The following is a 25,041-nucleotide window of genomic DNA, read 5'->3' on the forward strand; positions in this document are numbered from 1 at the left end:
TTTAATATATGAGGGTGACTATATCCTAAAACTTAACTGAAAGCATGACTCGTAACTCTGAGAGTTGTACATTGAGACTGGGGCAAGAGTTCAAGAAAATTTGAAGCTTTGCTGTATTTGCTCTATATTTACATAACAGGTCCATGAATCAGTGACTGTTATAAACTAGTTGTATGTAAGATTTTATTTCTAAAATTAAATTTTAAAATGCAAAAGTCAGAATTTCTGAGATTTTTGTTTCAGACTTTTTGTGCTGAAACACAGCTGAAACCTCCCGTGGTGGTTCTAGGTGGCACATTCTAACTGTTCTAGTAATGCAAACTGCTTAAGAGGGTGTCACCTACAGGTCAGCAGTTCCGAGCCATGGCAAACATTCTTCTAAGTCTCTGTTGGATGGACACAGAAAATCAGATTTGGAGGGACAGACTACGAAGTTAAGAAACTGAATGCTCATCATATGTGAAGAGTTGGTCCTTTCAATAGCACATGTGAGCAGAAAGCACATTTTTCCTCTGCAACCTTTGCTTTGTTTTTCTCTTACATGTAGGAAAGTATTGCATTTGAAGTTTTTGGAGCTGACCTATCCACAGGTATTAAACAGGAAGAGTATTTTAAAAGAAAATAGAGCAAAAATAGATAGTAATTTCAAAACAGGTGTAGTATGTGCATGCCTCCTTGGCCTGCATTTATTTCAGGTCAAATTTTGTATGCCAAACTGCACTGTAGGACGACTTTTTGGAATACTTTTATGAATACTTAACTGGAGGCAGTTGTGTTAACCCAGTATTTTAAAGTATTGTAAAAATATATATAAAAATTATAAAGTATCTGAAGGGAAATTTCAGTTTTTATTTTCCAATTAATTTTCTTAAACTAGATTAACAAGCTAGGTTTCACTTTTACCTCTTTTGGTATGTTGTTAAGCAGTCTGAAGTCTAGAAAATTCCTGATGACACAACGTAAAATTATATAATAGTACATTTTAGTGAATGAAAGTAAAAAGATTTTCATCCGTGCTGTGAGCCAAGTATAGAAGATCATACTGCAACTCATGTAGAAAATTTATACAATGAACACTGGTTATATTCCTGAAGGAATGGATGTTAGGGGAAAAAACATACACTTGACAGGAAAAAGCCCAGTATGTCAAGGAAGGACACCGGGTAATCAGTTGTTCCTTTACACACAATACAGGAAATGCTTGTGCTTCAGGCATAAGATGATATATTCTTGTTTACCTTTCAAGGCTGTAAAAAACTTGTTATGCTTTACCTTCCTTTGAGGTCTAGAGCTTAAATGTTTTAGGTAACAAATTTAAAATAATAACTTCATTTTTGCATTAAATACTGCATTGCTGAGAGCACGGTTACATTAATTGTGTTGCCCATATTTTATATGAACTATCGTGAGCATTGGGACTTCTGTTGCCAACTTTATGCCATTTTCTGCTTTCTGTCATTTTTACAGTATGTAGTTTTATGCTGTGTACTTTGCATTGCTTCTTTTCTCTGATTACAAAAGTTACAAATAGAGCCTATATGAAATAATTAAGAATCTTTATCTAAGCCATGGTGAAACATCAACCTGTCTTATGATTAATTACATTTATCCAGTTCTTTATGTTTCTATGATGAAACAATATGAAGAAAAATCACTCTAGAGCACCTTGGGGAATGCAGCTGAAATATCTAGTAAGAGATGTAAAGAAGGATGGAATTATAAGGAGATTCTCCTTTTTCCAACTAGGACACAATTTCCAAGCAGAAGAGAAATAGCTCTCTTGCTAGTAGCCAATCTGTAGAAATCATTCAATATATAAACATGACATGATAGTAAATTTTATAGGATCAGCCACATTATATTTATTTTACATCAGTACAAAATGTAAGCAAAATTATTATCGCTTCCAAAAATAAAATAGCCATGTATAAGCATTTCATAAAAAACCAAAGTAGCTTGTGCACTTGAAAAGTACCTCTTCATATATAGGGTACATTTTTACACCAAAACTGCTACTTTTTAGAAATTTGTTACAACCAACATAATAACAGGCAGCTCATTCAAAACCATTTTAACAGAAATGTAGAATTCTCCATAATGGCCTTTTACAAACCTTCTTAAGTTCATCATCAAAGTATCTTGTTAAACAAGCTGCAGAATCAAGAAGTCCATGGAGAATGAAAAGTTAATTTCAAACCTATTAATTAAAGAAAAGTAAAAAAGTGTGTTGCCAGTGGGAAAATGTATGTCTCCTTCACATCTGTACCATCACGGCTTTACAACACGCAGCTTAAAGAAAATGGAGAAATTACATACGCCCCTAGGTTCTTTTCATGCTAATGTGTTGTAGAGGCATATGAGGTAAACGCTAATCCAGTCATTAGTTTTCTTTGACAGCATAAAAGAATTTTATACCAAGAAAAGAAATAATAGTATTCCAATAAACTTGTTTATGTTAGTTCTGTATTCCCCGCAGAATCAACAAAACTGCAGCATTCTGTCACAGCACAAGAGGCATGGCTTTACAGGTTGCTATTTTAGGTTCTTCTGTGTCCTGTTCCTAGTTTCAAGTGTCATGTAGCATGACCCTGCCTTGGAAAATGTATATCTATACAACTGTGCACAACCTGTTCTGTTGGTAATATCTGTTCTGTTAATATCAATTAACAAGGATGAGTTTCTGCAGGGCTCCTAGGGGGCTTTAGAAAAGCGGAGTGCTAAAGATCTTCGGTTTCTTTCTTTAATAAGCATTGCTATGGTTTCTTTTATGCAACATATTTCACTTTTTATTACAGCACTTCATTTGTCAGCAGAAGGCAAATAGACATTGTTTTTCACAAAGTAACAGATCATTCTACAAAATACAATAAATTTCATTTCCTGTTTTTCATTCCCGGTGACTGACTTGCTGTAACCAAATTATTATATGTTCCTTGGCTCCATTTTTACATCAGATAACATTTTCTTAAATGTCTTCCTATTTGCTGGTCAGCTAGGGACAAGAAATCATAGGTGTAAATGAGTGTCCAGGATGGACTCAAGTGCACATGGCACAGTTAGTGAAGTCTGCTACATGTCACAGGAGACGCTCAAGTATCTAACTGGAAGGCAATAGGAATGGTCCCTCCTAAATACAAGTTTTTATTTTTGATTCAAAAACATAAAACAAATCTCAAGTAAAGCCAGGTGCTGATGATGCATTTAAACTTTACTTGAAGAAACGTGGCACTCTGCCTGCATTTGGAATTAGACTAGTAGCGACCACTTCTTGTGTTGCTCAACATCATTGTCACAGGATCATCAAATACTTAATCTGGAAAGGACCTCTAGAGATCGTTTCTTTCAAGACTCTACTTGCAGCAGGAAAAACTTCAAAGTGATATCCATCTTGGATGGTGGATCATGTTGCTCAAGGCTTAGTCAAGCTGACTTTGAGCATCTACAAGGATAGGCAGTCTCTCTCGGCAATCTATTCCAATGTTAGGTTATTCCTAATGTCATTTTTTTCCACTCTTAATATCCTTATTGATAGTGTTTGTTACCGTTTCTTTCTGTATATTTGACATGATTAGGGGAGAGTTTATGCTGAGGAAATTAGTTCCCCTGTCATTCTTCGATGTCTCTGGCAAACCCACTATGTTGGCAGATCCAGTTTCACTTGAAAGCAGTAGACACTTCGTTTAGATGAAGAAAAAGACTGACCAGAGAGTGACAGTTTACTTGTCTTCTTGCATAAAATATTTGAGATTGGTCATCAGTTCCTGAGCAGCACAGAAGACACTTCCTTTAGATGAAGAAAAAGACTGACCAGAGTGACAGTTTACTTGTCTTCTTGCATAAAATATTTGAGATTGGTCATCAGTTCCTGAGCAGCACAGAGGTGGTTTTAATCTCTGGGAATTGAAATCCCTGTACTGTAAGTATGCATACATCTTGCATACATGCATACATGAACTGTGTCATACATCTTCCATAGACTATAATTTATCCCTGAATGGATGGAGGTAAGCTATTTGTATGATTGGAAGCTGCAGCTTCTATGTCAGTCTTAACCGCTTACCTGCCTTTGCTGAGAGGCAGCTTGAGGAAAAGGAGGGATACACTACCCAAAAATGAGTGTGCTAATCCTTCAGTAGCTAAGTACGTCACCAACTACCTACTGAACTTATAGATTCAGAAGTTCTACACCCAGAGTGGATTTTTATGTTCACCTTGTCTGACCTCCTGTCTTACATAGATTTCTTCAATCATTTCTATCAATTAGGACCAATTTCTATGGAAAAAAGCCTTAAAGATAAAGAGTATCTACTACATTATAATAATTCAAATGGTTAATGAGCCTCTATATTAAAAACTTAGACCTTTTTCTAGTCTCAGTGCGTGAAAGCTCAGCTTCTAACTACAAGATAGATCATGGTACTAGACATTTTATGAGGCACATAAAATTCATTAAACTGAATTTTTACTTTAAAAATATTTTATAATTGGACACATCAGTCACTTTTCTATATTGTAAATTTTGAAATATTAATTCAATCCTTCCATTGTGAGATCCTAGGACCTTTATCTGATTTTACCCATCTTTACTCTTCTGTCTACCATCTTCTTGTTATCTATTTATATACTACTTGCTGTAGCAGAGTCAACATATTATGAGTTCATTTACTTTATGTGTGTTTAAATGTGTCCCTATAATAGCACAGAATCTTTAGGGACTCTGAAATTATTTGGATTAAGAATGTGTATATGATTCTTGTAATTTTCCTTCTTCTTTCTGATGGCTGGTACATTTATTTCTAGTATATAACTCTATGCATCATGTTTTCCTGTATCCGTGTTTTCATTACCATTGTGAAGAGAGTTAGTGAATACAAGTAAGATTGACATATGTTTCAGCCTTTGTAACATTTTGACTTTCAACATATTCAAGAAAGAGCAATAATAAGAGAACATTTATGGCACTGTTCAGTTTTTCTTTGTTAGAAGGACATTTTTTAATGCTGTTAAAAGGTCTAATAGTATAAACTCAGGTGAGACTGTCATCAAAAATTAATACAACTACATAGTCAGCAACACAAGGTCAGAGAACCAGAAAATGAAGATACATCCACATTGCTGTAAGAAAAGGCCTTCTAGAGTAGTGCTACGTGGGGTGGTGGCAGATATTTCGGTGTTCTCTTGCACATTAGTTGTCTATTCTTGTTTCTTCCTACTGAGGACACTGAAAGAGTTTAGGACCCATTATACCTTAGGATATTATCTTGTAGTTTCTTCTCTCTTGGGAGAAATGTATTTTATTTCATTCAGCAAAAAGTATTTCTTGTTGAGATGGCTACCATACAAAAACAATTCCTTTTTCCAGTACTAGTTGCTGTACCTTCCTGACATTTTCTGTTTGAAGTCTGCTGCTTCCACCAAACATTTGGACTTGTCTGCTTTTAGATAGAGGGCATATTCTGGACATTAGGAAGAAATTCTTCACAGAAAGAGTGGTCAGACACTGGAATAGACTGCCTAGTCAGACACTGGAACAGACTGCCTAGGAAGGTGATTGAGTCACCATCCCTGGATGTGTTCAAGTGTCGTTTAGATGGGGTGTTGGGTGATATGGTTTAGGGGTGACCTTGTAGTGTAGGGTTAATGGTTGGACTCGATGATCCCAAGGGTCTTTTCCAACCTGAATTGTTCTATGATTCTATGATTCTATATTTATTGATCTTATACTGTTCACAATTTTTTTTAATAAAAAGTGAAGAAAAAAAGACAACCCCCCACAAAAAACTGTATGCAAGAATCCATGAAGGTTTAACAGGCCATATAGTAGTGCTTTGTGATATTAGTGAATTAATTTGCCTGCAGTGAATTCCTTGACTTTATTGGATTATAAGATAGATAAGGTAGCACCAAGATAGAGAACATTATTTATTGTATAATTTTAGACTGAAATTAGTATTAAAGTGTTAGGAAATTGTGCTGTGTGATTTATGAGCTTGATTTCAATTACTTGAAAATTTTTTAAGCTACAGGTAAACTTCTTGGCTGTTATAAGTCAATAAAATTTCTTTAATTTATGCTGCTTGCAGATGTGATTGCATATTTTTAGTTTCTTCATAACTGTATTCTTTCCTTCAGATATTTCAGAAGAAAAGCCCCCCAAGCACAGCCACAGTTCAGAATGTCGTGAACTGTAGAACCAATTCCCATGGGGGATTTGCATCAGCTGAGCCCATTTAATTTTTTATGTTACTTTCTTACTTGTAGCTGATCAAAAATCCGACAGGTTATATTATGCCTTTACTTATGTAGTGACAGTTTGGGACTCCTTTGAAGAGATAAGAGATGGGTGTATATTTATTTAAAAATTTGGATAAATCACATAAAAAATGTGAAAGTGATACAGAATTTAGATTGTTAATAGATTATTTCAGATAGGAATATAACATACTCCCTCTAGTGTTGAACAGACCATTTCTAAAATCTTCGTAAGATTATAAGATGATTTATTTAAAATGTTGTTGACTATTAAAACTTGGAAGCAATCTTTTACATTCTGGTAGTACATGGTGTACAGCATCCTTTATTGCATACGTATTTTGAATATTATCTCAATAAGAAGTTGAAATATTTCATTAGATGTACTTGAATGCAAGATTTCTGGACATATATCACCATCATCAGTTCCATTTTCTATGAAGATTCTATGAATCACAGAACATATTAGTGAGGAATTAATTTTCTCTACTCAGATAAAAATAAATTCACAGAAAGAACAACTGTGAGTTAAATAATAAATAGGCCAATTTGCACTCATAATTCTTACATCCTTAAATCTTCCTAAAGTGTTATTAAAATTCAATGTTACTTATACAGAATGATGCACAAGCAATACATATTGCAAAAATTAGATTCAGTGGATATGTAAGAGGTGGGTTTATGCAGTGATTATAGGATTACTTCATTTAGAATTATTGTCTTTATTAGATGTAATTCGGCCAACCAGTATAATTTACATATACACATGCATCTACTTTAATCAAAATATGCTGCCCTTGCCAGCTTCATGCCTTAAGCAAACCCAGTGTATTGAAAGCTCTACTTCTTCATGCTTTCTTCTTCTGGAGCTCAGCCAACACAAAGCTTTGTTTTATCTATTTTCAGGAAACCATTGACTATAGTTCAAACAAAAGCCTTGTTTCTAGTCATTTCTCTTCCTCAAGGTCGACTGATTCAGCAACTAGTGTTCCTGACTAGGTTTTCAAAACCTAAAAAAGTGTTATTAGATTTAATATTTTTTATTCAGAGAATTCAAATTAAATTCTGGAATTCAAATTAAAGTCTTTGAAGTACATTCTTTTAAACAAGAAACATGGTTTTGAAAGCAAGAAACATGGTTAATAAATCAACAAATTTAGTGTTAAACTATGCCGGTTAGAAGTTAAAGTCACAGCTTGATGTGAAATCTGGTTACTTAGTAATTGAAGATATGCTGATTTTGTCAAATAACTGATTAAGATGCTCCACCAGTTGTACACCCATGTTGTCTTTGGGTTGATAGTATTGTCTGGAGGATTTCTTGAATTCCAAGCCTGTCTGTGGTTAACTAGTACTCCAAAGTGGTAGTTAAACTTGAAACTCACTCTTCTAACCTGGCAGAGAAGGTACCTGCTTTGAAAGTTACTCCATGTGAGCTAGTTCAAAAGCTGTGTAAAAGAAGTCCTACTGTGTGGCAAACTTGAGGCTTGCTGGTAACTGCAAAGTCACTTCCTAAGGTGTAGATGACTCCTACCTTCTGCTGAGTGTGGTGGCTCGGGAGTTGATGCTTGTAGTGGTGATGTGTTGCTGTTCCCATAAAGATTGCAGCAATGCTGCATCCCTCCAGAACTCATTGTTGTTCTTCCCTGGAGAAATAATTGTAGCATCAGTATTAGCTGAGGTTTGGCAAGTCTGCATACGGCAGTGTATCCTGACTAATACTGAGTGAGCACAGCAGTATTTATGTTTAAATGACTTGGTGACAAATGTCATGTGCTGCAAAAACACAAGGAAGGATCCTAAGCCAAAATAAACTGCCTGTGTTCAGCATCAAGTCAACCCTGCAGTGTTAAGTGTAGAGACACCGCCTTTCCCTAGAAAGGATCACGATGCTTCAAAGTTTTTCCAAAGGAGACGACTCTTCTCTTCACATTCTTTAAGATAAAAACATTTCATTTTATTTTTACTTTTTGTTCTGCTGGATTTTCATAATAATTTTTTATGAGTGCAAATGTTTCTACTAAATTTGTGCTGTATGTTTGGACATTATTAGTCTTTGGGCTTAAAGTGATCTGAGGCATATATCTAGTTTCTCTGACTTCTCTGAAATAAAGGTGATTTTCACTGGTATCAGAAAAATTAAGCCCAAATTAAACCTTCTAAATTATCTCTAAGCAATGGGCCAGCATTCCTTGGGTTTTGATGGAGATGAATCTCTAAGGTATACTGCCTTAGTTTCATTAACAACGATGAAATGAGTTTAGTTTCACTGAAGAGAGGAAGTGCTCAGCTGTTCTGTAAATGTCATGCACATGAGTGACTTAATCTTCATGACACAGAGAACTCATGATTTGGTGGACACAGCCGTTTGTATTGATGCTTACAATGTAGTTCTCGTTTAGTAATGTTTGGGCCCAATCATGCTCTCATTTCAGTGAATTGCAGTTTTACGGTTGATGACAGGAGTAAAAGGAGAGGCCTATTATTATTTCACTTGTTGACTTTAGGGTATTCACTTCCAAATTATCGTTTATCAGATTGCCAATTGCAAAATATTGACTCCAATGCCTCCTATGTTACTTAGAGGCAAAACCACAGTTTGCTGGATAAGAAGCAACAGAGGAGAGGGAGTAGGGGACAGCTTCTGAAATCACCTCTCAGTTTTGCATAGCCACATTTTTAGAGAAGTTTGAAATGCAGTTAATCTCATCTAGTCTTCAGAATTGGTTTAAGCTGAAATCATTCTGATAAAATGTGGATAAAAAATGGTCAGATGTAGCTGATGTTCTCTTGGCCTTTAACACTTCTCAGATGCTTGTTGTCAATTTAGCAGCCACCCCATAGCACTGACCATGCAAGCAGTGGGTATCACCAAGAAAAAGTCCTATGTTCTACCCAAAGTCAAACATGCAGTTTGCCATTTCTTCTTTAGGTAAACTCAAAACCAGGTATCTGCTGAGGACATTTTTGTTCATTATCTCAATTCTTAAGCTTAGTATTTACTTCCAAATTTTTGAAGCTAATTTATACTCTTGTAGCTTATTGTTGATTACCTATCTTTATACGGTTTAATTCAGATTCACATTCTGTTCATAGAAAAAAACTTCTTGTAAGCTATTATCATTTGAATTTATTGATAACGGGGTCTGCTTGTTGGATTTGGCAAGATATTTGCCAGGTTTGTCAGTAGTATGGTTTTCAGATGAAAGTAAGAAGGCTTTCTCAGTTTTTGTAACTGCAGAGTTCATGTTAAGCAGTCACAATTGATTGACATTGTCATTCCTAAGCCGGTGGACTAGTTGCCACAATGATGTATTTGAATCCAACACTTTGACAGCTGAATTACTCAAATGTATAAACTGCAGGGCCTTATTTCGGATAAGTAAGTGGTTTCCAGAAAAGTGATGTGTGGATAATATGAGAAGCTTCTTGGTGGCCTTATTAATTATCTCTTGAGAGAAAACACCATGGACCTGAAGGGCCTTGACTGGACTTATCTAGTGAAAGCCCCCTAGCTGGAGCCCAGGGCGAAAACCCTTTAGCTTGAGTTCACCTCACCTAAATTAAGCATATACTGGCGGCTAATAAGCAGGAGACTGTTAATTCTAAATGTCTTCTGAAGTCAGTGAAGAAGCTAGAAGTGTCAGTCAGACTGAAATCACCCTCTGCTGAATGCACAGAAAGCCTTGGAGGTTCAGTTGTACAGCACAGGCTTGCTTTGAATTGTGTAATCATACTTGTGAAAACATCAGCAAATAACAGACAATCCTTTTAGGAGATTAAAATTAGGATGGCGCAGCAAAGCAATTGCATTGGTAAAGAAAAACACAACAAATCTGGAAAAAATGGAGCTTTTTCCCATTTTTTTCTCTTTTTTCCCCTCTTCTTTTTTTGGACAAAAAAAATAAAGGGATGGACAAGTAACAAAGGAAAGTTTTCCTAATATTACTTTCACCATACTGATGAAAGTACTTATAATGAAATAAGCAGGCAAGCTTAAGTGGAAGCTATGGAATCAGTTTACAAGGATGTAGGAACAAGCAGTTTTCCCAGATTCGTTCAAGACTCTTTGTGCTTCTAAATATGGATTTTCACTGTAACATGTGGCATCTATATGCACTTGTGAAATATTACCACTGAAAATTCAGCCAGTTTCTTTGCTCTAGATAATTCATGGAGAAAAATCAGGGTGTTTGGTCTAGCACCATTTGAATCAGTTGTCTAGAGTTGGGTCATATGTATTGATTTAACAGATTTTTTTCCCAACCTGTAGATAGCAATATCCCCTGAAAGTGCACGATACTGTGTTAGCACCCCCACAATTCCATCATATAATCAGAATTTAAATTCTCTCAGGAATGGGGATAAGATCTTACAGTTTTGTTAGCCAAGGTGCCGAGGACTACGTTTAACAGTTGTTGGAAACTGTGTTTCACCAAAGGTGAACTTAAATACCTACAACTAGTTATTATAACTCTTTTATATACCTCTACCCTGAGAAACCAAGCAGCTGTCAACTGTCTCAAGAGATCACAAGAAAAGGGATGAGAATAAATGGATAATATCTCAAAAAAAAAAATTTAGGTCTTTGCAGTATAATGGGAATAAGAACACACAGTAAAAAGACTATGCTGTGTTTGTTTGTATTTCACAAAGATACACTATTTTTGAGAGGAACTGTTCAGCCAGACACTGACCACTGCTCAAATTAAGAGAAGCTAAGCTGACATGAAGCCTTCTAGAACTGTTGTATCTGAACATGACAAGCACATATTTGAAAGAATAAGCTATGTATAGGCAATGTATGTATGTCATATGCACCACTTTCAGTAAATTTACAAGTTACAAATTCATCTCAGGTTTTACTATTGAATGCGATGGCACTTCTACATATGGGGATGAAGGGACCACTCTATTAATGGTGTGTGGTGCCAGAAAAAAACCACCGTATCATGTTATAATTTGGATAAGAGAGATGATTAGTTTGAAAAAGCAGTAGCAATACTGTATTTAGCTCTACAGAACTCATGAACGGAACTTTGAATAAGCAGAAATGCTAAGATGCTTAAAAGGAAAGAAAGGGCATAACTATAAAATAAGGAGTATTCATATTCTCTGATAGCTGGGGAGCTAGAGTCATTGACCCACTGTCTTCAAGAAATTCAGTTTTCTGATACTAATTATTAGAGCTATAAATTCTTGAATAGTAGTTAATTACATCCATAAAAACAGAAGTAGTATAATTAGATACATTTCACTTTGGTATAGGTACTTCTGATTTGCTCGGTTATCAGCGGTAGAAAAAGATGCCCGGTCTTGCTATTCGTTTGGAGCTGAAATAAATTGAATTCACTCATCTCTAGTGTCTACTGAATTAAATATTGCAAGGTTGATTATTACGACTCATCAGATCACAAAAGAAGCCTCACTGCACATGAAAACCAGACATTCTAACTAGACAACCAGCAGAACACTTGCCACTCACCAACTTTTCTTTCAGCCATGCTGAATACAAGAAGAATATCAAGGTCACACCTGGGACTGAAATCTTATTCCAAGTCCTTCTTTATTCAGACATAACCTTTCACATAACACTTATGTTTCTCTGGAATAAAAAAATTGTCCATTAGTTGGAGCATGTAGTCTTCGTGAAATGACCTTCAATAGTGCTGTAGTTACACTTCAGAAATAATTCCTGTAGAAGATAAGAACAGCAGTGGACTTCCTCACATTCAGAATTATGTGACATTTATTTCCTCACCTTCACTGTATTTGACTCCTTTGAAGTTAAATCTAAGCTTATTTTTTTCCTATCTTCAAAAGAAGAATGAACAAGGCTTTTTAAATTTCTTTTAAAAACTTGAAGATAGTCACAATATCTAAATCTACAGCATGCACTTTCAAGTTTGTGAGTATGCTGTAAAATAATGACTCCTGTATAAATAATTTATTCAACTTGTTACTGAGGAATGTGGGGGGAGGTTTAAGGTGATTTAAGCTGAAAATAGTTTTTTCCTAAAAACAGATGGGAAGAAACCTGTTTTAAATAGCTGTTGTATTTTTTTTTAATAGGGAGTCATGTTTTTATGGAAAATACTTTAATATAAAAAGCTAAGATGGTTTCGAAATAATAAATTTCTTTTATGAATAACATAGTAGAAATGTTACATGATGTATTCATTTATCTTCAAAAGGAGAATACATTTTCTCTCCCACTGTTTTAAACTGGAGTTTTTAGAATACAAAAAGCAAATATTGTATTTCCTTTAGAATTTACTTAATAAGTTCATAATTCAGTCAAAAATTTATCCTCAATGGGAAGCAGTGAATGAAGAAGAGCAATAGAAAAGTTTTTACTAAGGAGTCCACATCATTATTGTGTATATTCTACTTTTGCTGTTTGTAGTGGAAAATAAGAGGAGGAAAGAGGGAGCAAGATGCTTTCCTTTACTTGGGAAGCAGACAAGAAGCCATGTGCTTGCTATGCCAAAGTGGCCGAGAGGTTCCACACAGCATTCCATAGCCTGTAACCCTCACTCAAGAAATGTGCTTCTGCACGGATGGAGCAGCACTGCGTGGGAAGCAGTCCTGCAGCATGACTTCTCCACCTGCTCAAAGTCTTCCTGCAGCATGTGGTGGCCTCCCACAGTAAGAAATCCTGTCTAGCACTGATGGGATCCCTGCTGGGGGAACACAGTGCCCTGTGTCTCAGTGCAGCCTTTGCTCTGCTGTCGAGATGGCAGTTGGCCTCCAGGGACATCAACTATGAATCTGCTGGAGGTGTTGCACACAGTGTTGCACAGCCGCTCATTCATTCCTTTGAACTCTGCTCATTAAAAATGAATTCAACACTATCTGCTGTTATATATGTGCACTTTTTGTCACCAAACCTAGGTCTAGCCCAGCTGTCTGGTGAATGATGCAGAGATTTAGCTACCTATACACATGCATATCAACTTTGGAACTAGATGATCTTTAAGGTCCTTTCCAACCCAAATCATTCTGATTCTATGAATAAAACCATCAAAACAGACAATGGACTGGAAGGTAAAGAAAACCAAGTAACTTGCAACTCTTTTCTACAATTCAGATACCATCCACTGACGTTTTCTGAAATCCTTTTTGATTAAGAAGATGTACTCTGGATTGGCTCTTGCACCCGTTGTTGAATAGATTGTTCAGAACTACAGCAGAACAGAACTGTGAATTCTATGGAGAGAGAGTAGAATTGTGTCTGAAGACTTCTCCATTTTAAGTACAGATTTAATTTTTCATCCCACAAATAGGCTCCCTGTTTTAAGTATAAACTCCCTTCATTTTTTCTGTGTCAGCTGCCCTAATCAGTAAATAACACTCAAAATCCTGTTATTGTTTCATACCATTGATTCATTAATTAACTGTTCTATATTGTTGACATAAAATTCCAGAACAACTGAAGTGAGTTTGATTAGGAATACATCTGTTGATGGTTTCTATGGTAGCCTGTTCCACAGTTCCTCTTTTAATGCCTCTCAAAGTAAGACTGTAGATTTAGGAAATCCATTTATAAATATTTTCAGAGATTTAGTAGCAACAGTTAACAACTTCACAAATCCCTTTTGAAATATGCTATTAAATAGACATTATGCAGGGTACTTGACTTCCTAAGCTTGAGTAAAATATATAGAGTGAATAAGTATATTAGTATTTTTTCAGTTTAAAAGTTATTATGGCAAATGCTGCAGAATCTTTAAAGGTACACTATGGTCTGTGTATGATTTAAGCAGATTCTTCAGTTCGCTGTAGTAATATGTGCAAACTGCCTGATAAAATTCATCCACAACAGTTTATTCACAATATTAACAAAATCAACTGTTATAAAAGCAGATTGTGTTGTTGATAGTAGAAGTGTTGTCCCTTATTCCAGTCTGTTTTCCAGGATTTCTGAAAATATACTTGAGTGATAGGAAGCATAAATAGATGTTTTGATATCAGAGTTGAACAAACTATCCCAAATCTCAGTAATATTTCCATTGCTGTACCAACCAGTTGGACTGTCAGTAGGAATAATAGAATTGCTAACACTGGGCAAAAATTCAGCTGTAGTACCTGACTGTTCAGCAGACCTACATATGCCAACAGATTACTATGCAAGTAGTTTAACTAGATCATCTATCCTCCTGAAGAACTGCAAACCCCAGAAATTTCCAAAAAAAGGCTTTGTTTTTCCAAAGACCTTAAGAAACTGTGTTCTAATTAAGCTTTTCTAGTAGTAGAAAGCATTTTGCATGTAATTAGGTGTACCTTTATTTTATTAGTAACATCAAAAGTCTCTTGTCTAGATATCATTAGCAGAAGACTTTTATAAATCTAAGGAATGCATGGAAATATAAATGCTCATGCATACATGGTTCTCTTATCAAAATGCCCTGATTCATATCGTGGTTCCCCACATAGTTATCTTGCACATATAATCACTTTCATGTAAAAACCTGTTGCATGTAGTTGGAATAAAGTTTTATGGAATTGTAAACAACTTTGTGCAATGGGAATCAAAGTCCGAACTTTGAAAAAGGATACAGATCTGTCATCATAATTTTATATCTGTCATTAAGTTTCTATCTTTACCTGAAAGAGTGGAAATCCATAAAAAAGCAACACTAAATATCTAAAGCATGCACAAAAAATATTCTTGGACTTTATTAGTTATTTATTAGCTCTATCAAAATAAAAATCCAACTTCCTGCAACTACAACCTACCATCCCTTTGTCATCAGATTTTCAAATTTACTTTCTCCAATGTCTCTTAGAGCAGTTCACTATTTTCTTTCCTTCCTGTTTGGAAATCTGATATAGTGTTTTAGTTTTATAATAAGCACAAAAGATATTGGGATATATTGCAGTGGTGTTTGCTGAGACATTAGCATATTTTATGAAGAAAATCCCAGTCTCTTCTAGAACGTCATGAGTGGTACTAATTCTTGCCTTAAAAAAGAAACAAATAGCAAACTTTTGAGGCAATAATGTGGAATCCAGAATGATTCATAACTGGTTTTCCTTCATTTCATCTTTTCACATCTTGAGCACTGAAAAATCAGATTCCTTCAGGCACTTGGCAGTCCCTCTGAGGTCTACACTTCCAAATGCTAAGATAACAATCATTTCCCAATTTGCTATTTTTCAGGAATTACGAAGAATATAGTTTAAGTGTTTATGATGTCTGCATTAGCAACAGCTTTTCTGATTCTTTTTACAAGTATCTTCTGTAATATTCTATTTCTAGCTTCATGCAAAGTATTCACCCTTCTTTGTTACTAGCTTTTATCTCTAAGTCTATTGTTAACATCTTAAAATATACTCTTGGCAAAAATAATGAAAAAGCGTATGTTTTATTTGCTGAAATGCTGTGTTGATGTTGCAATTTGTCTGGTTGGGCTTAATGCTAGGTCAGAGTTGTTCTTAGAAGCAGGTACTCTGCTGTAATTCCTCCTTAATGAGTAATTCACAAACAGCAGGAAAGTGACCCAGATCATGCCACAATTACCAGATACCGAGTCTTGTACTTTTGTAAAGGGAACATCCAGTATATCAGTGTCTGTCACAGGATAACAGCATGAAAGCGCAATGATCAGTCCTTGCATGGTGTAATGAGTAGCTCATGGTATGTCACGGTTTATTTTAAAGAGAAATCTTCAAATACCTGTTTCAGTCTACAGCTCCTATGCTGGATTTCTTCTCTGGGTGTCTCGCTGGTTCCAGTGATCCTCTTATAATTAACATAGAGCTGTAAAATGTTTGGGGATGGAAGGGACCTCTAAAGGTCATCTAGTTTAACTCCCCTGCTGTGAGCAGGGATATCTTCAGGTTGCTCAGAGCCCTGTCCAACTTGAGCTTGCACGTTTCCAGGGATGGGGCTTCTACCACCTCTCTGGGTAACCTGTTCCAGTCTTTCGTCGCCCTCATTGTAAAAAAATTTCTTCCTTATATCTAGTCTAAATCTACCCTCTTTTAGTTTAAAACCATTGCCCCTTGTCCTATTGCAACAGGCCCTGCTAAAAAAGATTGTCCCCATCTTTCCTATAGGTCCTCTTTAACAGCTGAAAGGCCTCAATAAGGTCTCCCTGGAGTCTTCTCTTCTCCAGGCTGAACAACTCTCTCAGCTTGTCCTCATAGGAGAGATGTTCCATCCCTCTGATCATTTTTGTGGCCCTCCTCTAGACCTGCTCCAACAGGTCCATGTCTGTCCTGTGCTGAGGACTCCAGGGCTGGACACAGTACTCCAGCTGGGGTCTCATAACAAATAAAAACCCAAATAAATAACCTTCATGCAAGCAGTCTCCAGCTAGTAATTCTCATCAATTGGCATATTAATGCAGTTTGAAACCATTAACACTGAAAAATATTTTCAGGAATCTGGAATTCATTCCTTTGCTTCTGCAATTATTTTTATAGGGATGCATCACAGAAATTATTGGTATTGCCTGCTTAGAAAGAGGAAAAAACATTTCTTCTTCATGATGCTTGGCAAGAAGGGGCTTATGCCATTTTGTTTGGTTTTTTGTTACAAGAAGTATCATAAATACTTGAAGCTTCCTGTAGTACATCTAAAATCACTTTACTTGAAAATTATGTTTATTATTCTCTTCAGCTGGGAATTCAGTAGATCAAGACGAATGTGGTGTTTCTCTGCTTAATGCAGTTAGTAATTTGACAAGATAGGTATAATTTCCCATACATTTTAGTTCCTCACGGTAATAGTGTCCCAGAGTAATTTGGCAAACAAACAAAAGAGCTAATTAAACGTTGTTGAATTTTTCTAAGGCAAAGTGTGTACAAGGTCGTACCAAGGGCTCAGCTGAAGTTTATTAAAGATTAGCAATCTGTTTCTGCAGGAGGTATCCCTCCAGCTACTGTAATGTATGACAGCCTGGCGTACCGCTTTCCACAACAAGCTGTTATGCAGAGCAGAATTACAGAACACATTTTCATTAGAATGCCTAATAAAGGGATTTTATGTATTTAAGATTTTTTTTTCTCTTTATGTTTTGTTATATTTAGAACAAATAAGCACAGTAAGGCCCCATTTGCTTCCATATATTTGGAAAATGAACCTAGGAGTAGATCGCTGTGCAAGAAGAGATGGGTTATTACTGTGCCTTTCAGATACACTGCAGATCCTTATGGCAAAGACACACCATTGCTTTTGTATTTGCCTCATGCAGTAGGAAGCAATCTGTGAATTGAGATGCTGATCAAAGAAATAACTGTGAAGGTGTTTGGATAGCGAAGAGGTTTGCCATGTTTGCCCTTGATTTACAATTAAAAACTATACTAATATAAATACTCATAATATGCCTATAGTCTTGAAACGTGCATAAAGTCTGAGGAGTTGTTGCACCATGCAGAGACTAAGGCCTGTACTTTTACTCTCCTGACTGTCGTATAAACTGTGTAGGAACACTGCTCGTATGGTATTACCCTTGTAATGCTGCCAAAGACTGCAAAATACAGATTATTTACTTTGCAAGGATGAAGTGGTCTTGAAAATGTATCTATAGTACTGAACACAGAACACCTTTCTGAATCTTACCTGCCATATTTCTGAGATTTTTAATTAACATTCATATTCCTGTGCTAACACATAAAGAAATTTGCCTCTTTTTCCTATCATGTGTAACTACATGGAATTACTAATAAAAGAATTATTGAGAGCTATTCCAGAGCTAATAATTCCATAGTTTCTTTACTAATAATGGGAATTCAGACTGAACACTACAAGAACTGACCATTTTTCCAATCTCCACTAGCATTCAACATAAAACTTCTGTGTTAAATGTTTATTGTTCTCCAAGCTCATATAAGCAGTATTTGAAGAACAGTATATTCCTATTAAATTAACACGCTCCTTATCCATTGTGAAGATTTTTTTAGGTGTCTAAATTTAGACATTCAGGTGCCGTATACTCACTTAAAAGAAAAATGCTATTTCAAAGTCTGTTTATGTAAACAGCATTAATTCCTCTCCAGAAAAAAAGCACCATCATGTAACATAACATTGAGCACAGAAAGCCTGAAGTACAGTGAATCGCTATGCTTCCCCTGTAGAACAGAAGAAGAAACAATCTGCAAAGGCAAAGGGGCTTTTTTATTTTAAAAAGATCTGCAGAACAGCTTAAATATCTCTAAACTATACCAAATATTCAACTTGAAATTGCAAATCCAGACAATGTAGTTTCTCAGTGAATGACCTTAATATTGGTTTTAAGAGCAAATTTTTGAATTATGCAAGCAGGGCTCATGAAATAAAAGGTCAGTATCAGTCCAGATTTTGTAGACTGAGAGCACTCGTTTATATGGACTGCTCGTGGTTATATATGAGCTACTGCTTTTCGGGTCTTCTTTTTAAGAGCAACAATAGACTGCATTTTTCATAAATATACATAGCGCAAGTATCCCATGTTGGTTTTGATCCTGCAAGATCTAAAAGTATCATATTCTTTTATTATGGAATTCAAAGATTATTTTTTGATACGTTACCATGGTAACTGGTTTCCTATTTTCATTTTACATTAATAAAAGGCTAAATATTATAAGCACTCATAAGTATGTCCTATTAAGCCTTGATGCTGTATTACAAGAGGTGGTGTGTTTCTGTAAAAATATGAGGCTTAGAATGAATCCTTTGTTTTAAGTCCTGAATCACCATAGCTTTTAGGTCTGCTTTTCTGTCCAAATTAATGTAGTTAAAGACAGTATCTATTAAGAACAATACATCTGTATTAGTTTTAAAGGAAGGTAAAAGAAAAATTGCCTATAGCTATAAGTATCTTATACTGAGATCTCAATGTTCAGACCTTGATGAGTGTTTAAGATTCTCCAGTAACTGCCTCCGAGTCTGTAAACCTGCACATTGCAAACCTTGTGGTGCTTATAGAAAGGTATAAAGGACAGCAGAAGTATTAATAGCTACAACTCAGTTCCTCCAGGGTGGAGTAAAAGAGGCAATAACTATTGATTATTCCATCAGGCAGGGAATCTTTATAAGCATTTGCAAGTTCTCAGGTCCTCCAGGCTGAGAGAATGCGAGTAGATGCAGGAGGGAAATGGGACTCTGGCAAGATTTTACAAATAGCAATAAAGTTCTGGTGAGGATGGAAACTACTGTACCTGTGGTTAGAGTCACCTGAACACGTGCAACCTATGGTCATGGTTTGCTCTTTTCTCCATTTTTTGAAAGGAGTGAACATTTTATAGGAGTACAACCCTCAGTATACAATGCAATGCAGAGCTCTTGGAGCAGACTTCCTAAGGATTATAAGAGAAGAGGATAGAACCTTCCATGTTGCCATCTGAATGACAGCATTACCTCTTGGCATTGTGGGAAAAACATAGCAGGTGTAGGTAGAACTGGCAAGAAATTTTCCAGAAAATCTGATTTTCCTTAAAAATGTTCATTTGTGTAGTTTACTTATTTGATTTCAACTTTCAGAGGAAAGTAATCCTCACTTCCATGCTGGAGTATCCATGAAACTGTGGTGTGCAAGAGAAACGGAGAAAGGAAAACATACCAGTAGCTATTTAGTCATCTAGGAAAATCAATGTGAAACTGAGATTCAAGAAGACTGAATTAAACTGCCACGTACAGTAACGCACTGGCAATTCTAAAGTAGAGATCTGGTTCTTTTGGTTTTACCATGAAAGTCCATTAGTTTCATCATGAAGCAAAACAGAAACTATTCGAAGTCTTGGAGCATTATATCCAATGACATCTGGACAGGCTAGACAGCTGGGCGAAGGCAAACCTCATGAATTTCAATAAGAACAAGTGTAGCATCCTGCATCTGGGGAGGAATGACACCAGGAACCAGCACAGATTAGGGGATGTCCTGCTGAAAAATGAAGAAGGACCTTGGAGTCCTAGTGGACAGTGAGTTGTCCATGGGACAGCAACGTGCCCTTGTGGCCAAGAGGGCCAATGGGATCCTGGGGTGCATTAAGAAAAGTGTGTCAAGCAGGTCTAGGGAAGTTCTTCTGCCCCTCTCCCCTGCCCTGGTGAGTCCACACCTGGAATATTGCATCCAGTTTTGGGCTCCGCAATTCAAGAGAGACAGGGACCTACTGGAGAGAGGCCAACGGAAAGCGACAAGGATGATTAAGGGACTTGAACATATCGGCTATGAAGTGAGGCTGAGAGAACTGGGGCTGTTTAGCCTTGAAAAGAGATTGCTTAGAGGGGACCTTATTAACATATACGAATATCTAAGGGGTGGGCATCAAGGGGAAGGTGCCAGTCTGTTCACTGTGGTGCCCAGTAATATGACAAGGAATAATGGTTATAAGCTAGAATGTAGGAAGATCCACTTCAACATGAGGAGAAACTTCTTTACTGTGAGGGTGACAGAGCACTGGCACAGGCTGCCCAGAGAGGTTGTAGAGTCTCTTTCTCTGGAAATTTTCAAAACTTGCCTGGACGCTTTTCTGTGTGGCCTGCCCTCGGTGATCCTGCTTTGGTGGAGGGGTTGGACTAGATGATCTCTAGAGCTCCCTTCCAACCCCTAACATTCTGTGATTCTGTGATTTTATGATTCTGTGATTACAGAAAAAGATGATTGCATCTGCAGCTGTAAATACAAGGCATCTCATGGCTTCCTCACACATTGAGATGGGCAATGAGCAATTTGACTTGAGAACAGACATGCTAGAACTAAGCCATGTGTTGCAGATACAGAATTAATTTATAATTTGACCACGCACTTAATTCAAAATATGAGAAGATTAGACAGAATATTCAGTTTGTATTGCAGTGCATATGCAAGCATTACAATATATGTACCATATCCGAAAGAATGTGCCTAAGTCATGTAAGGAAAGAAAGATGAGGTCTTTAGCTTCCAATTTTAGAGAGGGATTCAGAATTTGAAATTTACCCAGTTACACTTTTCTAGGCAAGTTGACCAAAGACGATGACAGAAGTAGAGAATCACGAGGATAACTGTTGTTGGACCTCCCGTGAGATTTTGCAGTCATCTCTGCTGAATATGACTGCTGAATATCAGTATTTAAAACAAACTGTGCCACACTAACCTTTAATATCATAGAGTCATTGAAAATTTAGATTGAGAATGAGCTCAGCAGGTCATCTGGTCCAGCTCTCCACTCAAAGCAGAGCTTGCCTCTGCATTTTATGTAACTTGTATTTTTGTCTGTTTGACTGCTAGTAATCCTAGATGGCTTCATAAAAAAGTACCGAAGAAACAGTAAGCTGTAGGCACTCATCTAGTATGCCAGCTTCTTCCTTAGGCCATGTCTAGTAATAACATAGCCTTGATTTGCCAAAGTGTTTTATGAAGAAGATACAGTTTCTGTCAATAGACTTTAGAAGTGAAAAATTCCTCAGGAGAAAGGATGGAGATCAAACATGTGATGCCTCTGCTCTTAGGAATGCTCCTAGGAGCTCAGGGACTCGCTGGAATCCCTGTGATTCTTCAGAGTTTGAGGATGCTGCTGCCTCCCCAGGGGTCAGATATTCCATGGGGAATAAATTCAGTATGTTTATGTACAATCCAATGCCTGAGTGCTTCAACCATACCATCCCTGAAGTGCATTAATAATAATATGCATAACGAACTAATTTTCGCAAATATGAAATTTCCAGAAATAAATAGCAAAGTAAGTTGAGGTTAGTTTTAAATGTTGAGGTGAAAATCGAATTGGAATCAGACAGCTGAAAAATAAAATGAAAATTGGATTGGACTCAGACACGATGAGGGAAGTGTCTTACAGATTTATCAAAACATATTCCTGATGTTAGCTACTGAAATATTAGCTTCCCAGGCTCATCCAGTCTTTGGCATAGACATTCAGGCTTCCTGTGAGGAAGCAGCCCAGATGACCTAAGGCACCGTTATGCTCCATGTCTCCACTGACAGCAAGGAGTTTGGACAACCCTGAAGACCATCCAGTGCGTTGGCGAAGCTGAGCACTGGCCAGTAGGAATCACTGAGAGCATGGGAGTCTTGTCGTTGTCACTGAGAGAACCTTTCACCCCTATTGTGCTTTTTGTCACGGTGAACTTGCCATCAGATCTAGCTATAGAGTTGGATTCAATGAGAGATTAAAGACAGCTGCATTTGGGGCAATGCAAGGGAGATGTTGTCCTTTGCATATCTGCTAGCGTCAAATGGATATCTGAGACATCCCACAGACATGTGTGTGACCAACTGAATTGAACAGGCAGGCAGCTGAATAGCTCTCTTGCTTCCATCATTGATGAGATCTTTATTGACTGCAATAGTTTATACACATGGCAGAAATATAGACGATTATATTTAGTTTTCCTAATCTCACGATGAGTCTCACACAAAATGATTCAAGAATTCAGGATTAAACTGCAGATGTCTGAATAAGGCATCAAAAGGTAGATGAAATGGATTTTATGTTAGCTGACCTGAAGGGATGTCTGAATCACTACTGCACAATATGGGAGCCACGATACAGTTTTTAAGGTCATGGATTAATAACCAAGGAAGAGACAGCATTTATTGCACAATACCATAATGTTCAACTTCTGTCCAGGAAGTGGAAGATCTGGTTTCAATCCATTTCCCAGTGTCAAACAGTCTTGAAATCAAACCCTGAGAGTATGATGCAGTCACTACAGTATTAATAAAGAATTGATTGATTAAGATATTTCAAACACTCAGAAACTGAGGAGGAGCTAAAATTCTTCCATTTCCAAATGGAGTTTTGAAACTTACTTAGCAATTTCAGTCAAAGTAGAGATAACATGACCACAATAAATTGGATCAGTAGGAGATTAGGTCAAATTCATGTGTTTCCTTGCTAGCATCTCAGCTTCTGCTAGCTAAGCCAAGTCACTTCACAGCATGTATGAAATACTGTCTGTTGGAGTTTATGGAGTTCTGTCATCCAGAGATGATAACAGAGGCAATAACTAAATATAAGCACCTTTGCGGTTTGACAGCCTGGTTAACAGGTGGTTTGAATCACTGAGTTCCTTAAATGTAAGCATTTATCAAGTCCACTTACAATACTGAAACAAACAAGGTGAATACAACCCTTACAGATTTACTTACAGATTTATTCATTTGTGTGTTAAATAAATGTTTTTAAAACATGAAACAGAGTAGTTGTAGGCAAGACTGAAGCCATAGAAAAATGCGTGTCATAGATTTGTGTTACCTCTAGATGCCTGGTGTATGATACATTTTGATTAGTGAGAATAAATAATATGGATCTAAAGAATATCTAGCATGATCTTAAACATACATCTTATATGAAGATCATTCGACAATTGGGTCATTTGCTTGACAGTGTTCCTTTCGTCTTACTAATAGGCACCACAAGGCCACATAAGGAGGGGGAAGTCCCTGGTGTGGACTATATTTTCATCACAGTTGAAGATTTTATGGAATTGGAGAAAAGTGGTGCTCTCTTAGAAAGTGGAACATATGAAGGTAAGCACACTTTTACTGCTGAATTTGTCTCATGTTTCCATTATGTCTTTTTCTAATTTGATGGAATTGCGCTAGGACATCCCATTACAAATGTGTCGTTGTTACTGTTGTCAGAAATTTGTGAAGAGCCATGTGGCAATTATGAAAATATTTTCATATGCAAAAGCCAAATACAGATGGATTCATTGTAATTTTAGTATATTATAATGGTTAAGACAAACAGGATAATACATTGCACTTAGAGAAAAGAAATATTAGTTCTTTATGCAAAATACTTGAGATTTTTGCAAAATTTCAGCAAACAGCTGAAATAATGTATAACATGGAAAAAAAAAACTCTGCAACAAATAATTTGTAAGGCTGACACTTTTCCTTTGCATGTGTGAACCTGCAAATACTAATCTACATCAGAGGTTGAAACTTCACTATGTGTGAGTAAAACAGGAAGGATTTGCTGTGTCATGTCTTATGGGCTTTGTAAAGTTATTGAAAAGAACTCACCAATTTTGTAATATGACAGGGGGATAGGAACTGCCCTAATGACTGTATTAGAAAATGTCTGTATATGGGGCAAAGAGCCAGGAACTTACTGCAGAACAGTGCTTCTCAGGAGAACTGATGATTCATCTGATTTTAAACCTTGTCCAAAACACAGCTATCCTGAAAGTGAAACTACTATATAAAGAAAGGCAGTTACATAGCAGATCATTTTAATAAAACCAGAATAATACTATACTATTTTAAACCAGATGATGCTTAGAAATAAACTAATATTTAATATAACTGAGTAGTGGATAGGTCTTTTTTACTGTAATCTTCAAAATGACAGGCAACCTCCTTTATATGAAAAATACGACCCATGCATGTGAGAATACCTGATGAGTAGAGCCATTTACAGGAAGCAGATCCAGATTTTTACCTTACAACAAAAGAAGCAATGAAGACCTTTTTGTCCTGACTTTGTCCCTGTCAAGGAAAGCATCTGAAGATAAATAAGAAGCTATTCACCCCAGAGAAAATCATTAGCTCTGTTATAAATAGCAGGAACGAAGGTAATCCTTTCTCACCTGATCAGCACAAAGTACCCATTGGAAAGTAAATAAATTTTCATTAAGAGTTATATCAATACAGAACTTCTAACAGAGATTTTCACTAACGAAGGTCAAATAAAAGAAAATATATCGTCTTCTCCTTTTCTACTTTTTCCCTCACTGTCTGGTACCTAATGGTAAAAGTTACATAAACATTAATAAAAGTACAACACTACAATTTTACGTTTATCAGAGATTCATTAACTAGCAAGTCTTTCTTGAAGTGTTTTTTTGTTACCTTC

General features: G+C 36.4%; 1 protein-coding gene across 1 annotated transcript in view; it reads left to right on the top strand.

Moving 5' to 3' along the window:
* Positions 1-25,041, top strand: part of LOC104276692 (membrane-associated guanylate kinase, WW and PDZ domain-containing protein 2-like) — a gene marked incomplete at its 5' end in the record, with an annotated part of 275,138 nt that overhangs the window by 196,416 nt on the left and 53,681 nt on the right. The window contains one exon of the mRNA XM_009873105.1: positions 23,589-23,708. Coding sequence (XP_009871407.1) covers positions 23,589-23,708 — 120 coding nt within the window. The remainder of the gene's footprint in view (positions 1-23,588; positions 23,709-25,041) is intronic.

The sequence above is a fragment of the Apaloderma vittatum genome, unplaced genomic scaffold, assembly GCF_000703405.1.
Source record: "Apaloderma vittatum isolate BGI_N311 unplaced genomic scaffold, ASM70340v1 scaffold430, whole genome shotgun sequence".
In the NCBI taxonomy this organism is placed as follows: domain Eukaryota; kingdom Metazoa; phylum Chordata; class Aves; order Trogoniformes; family Trogonidae; genus Apaloderma; species Apaloderma vittatum.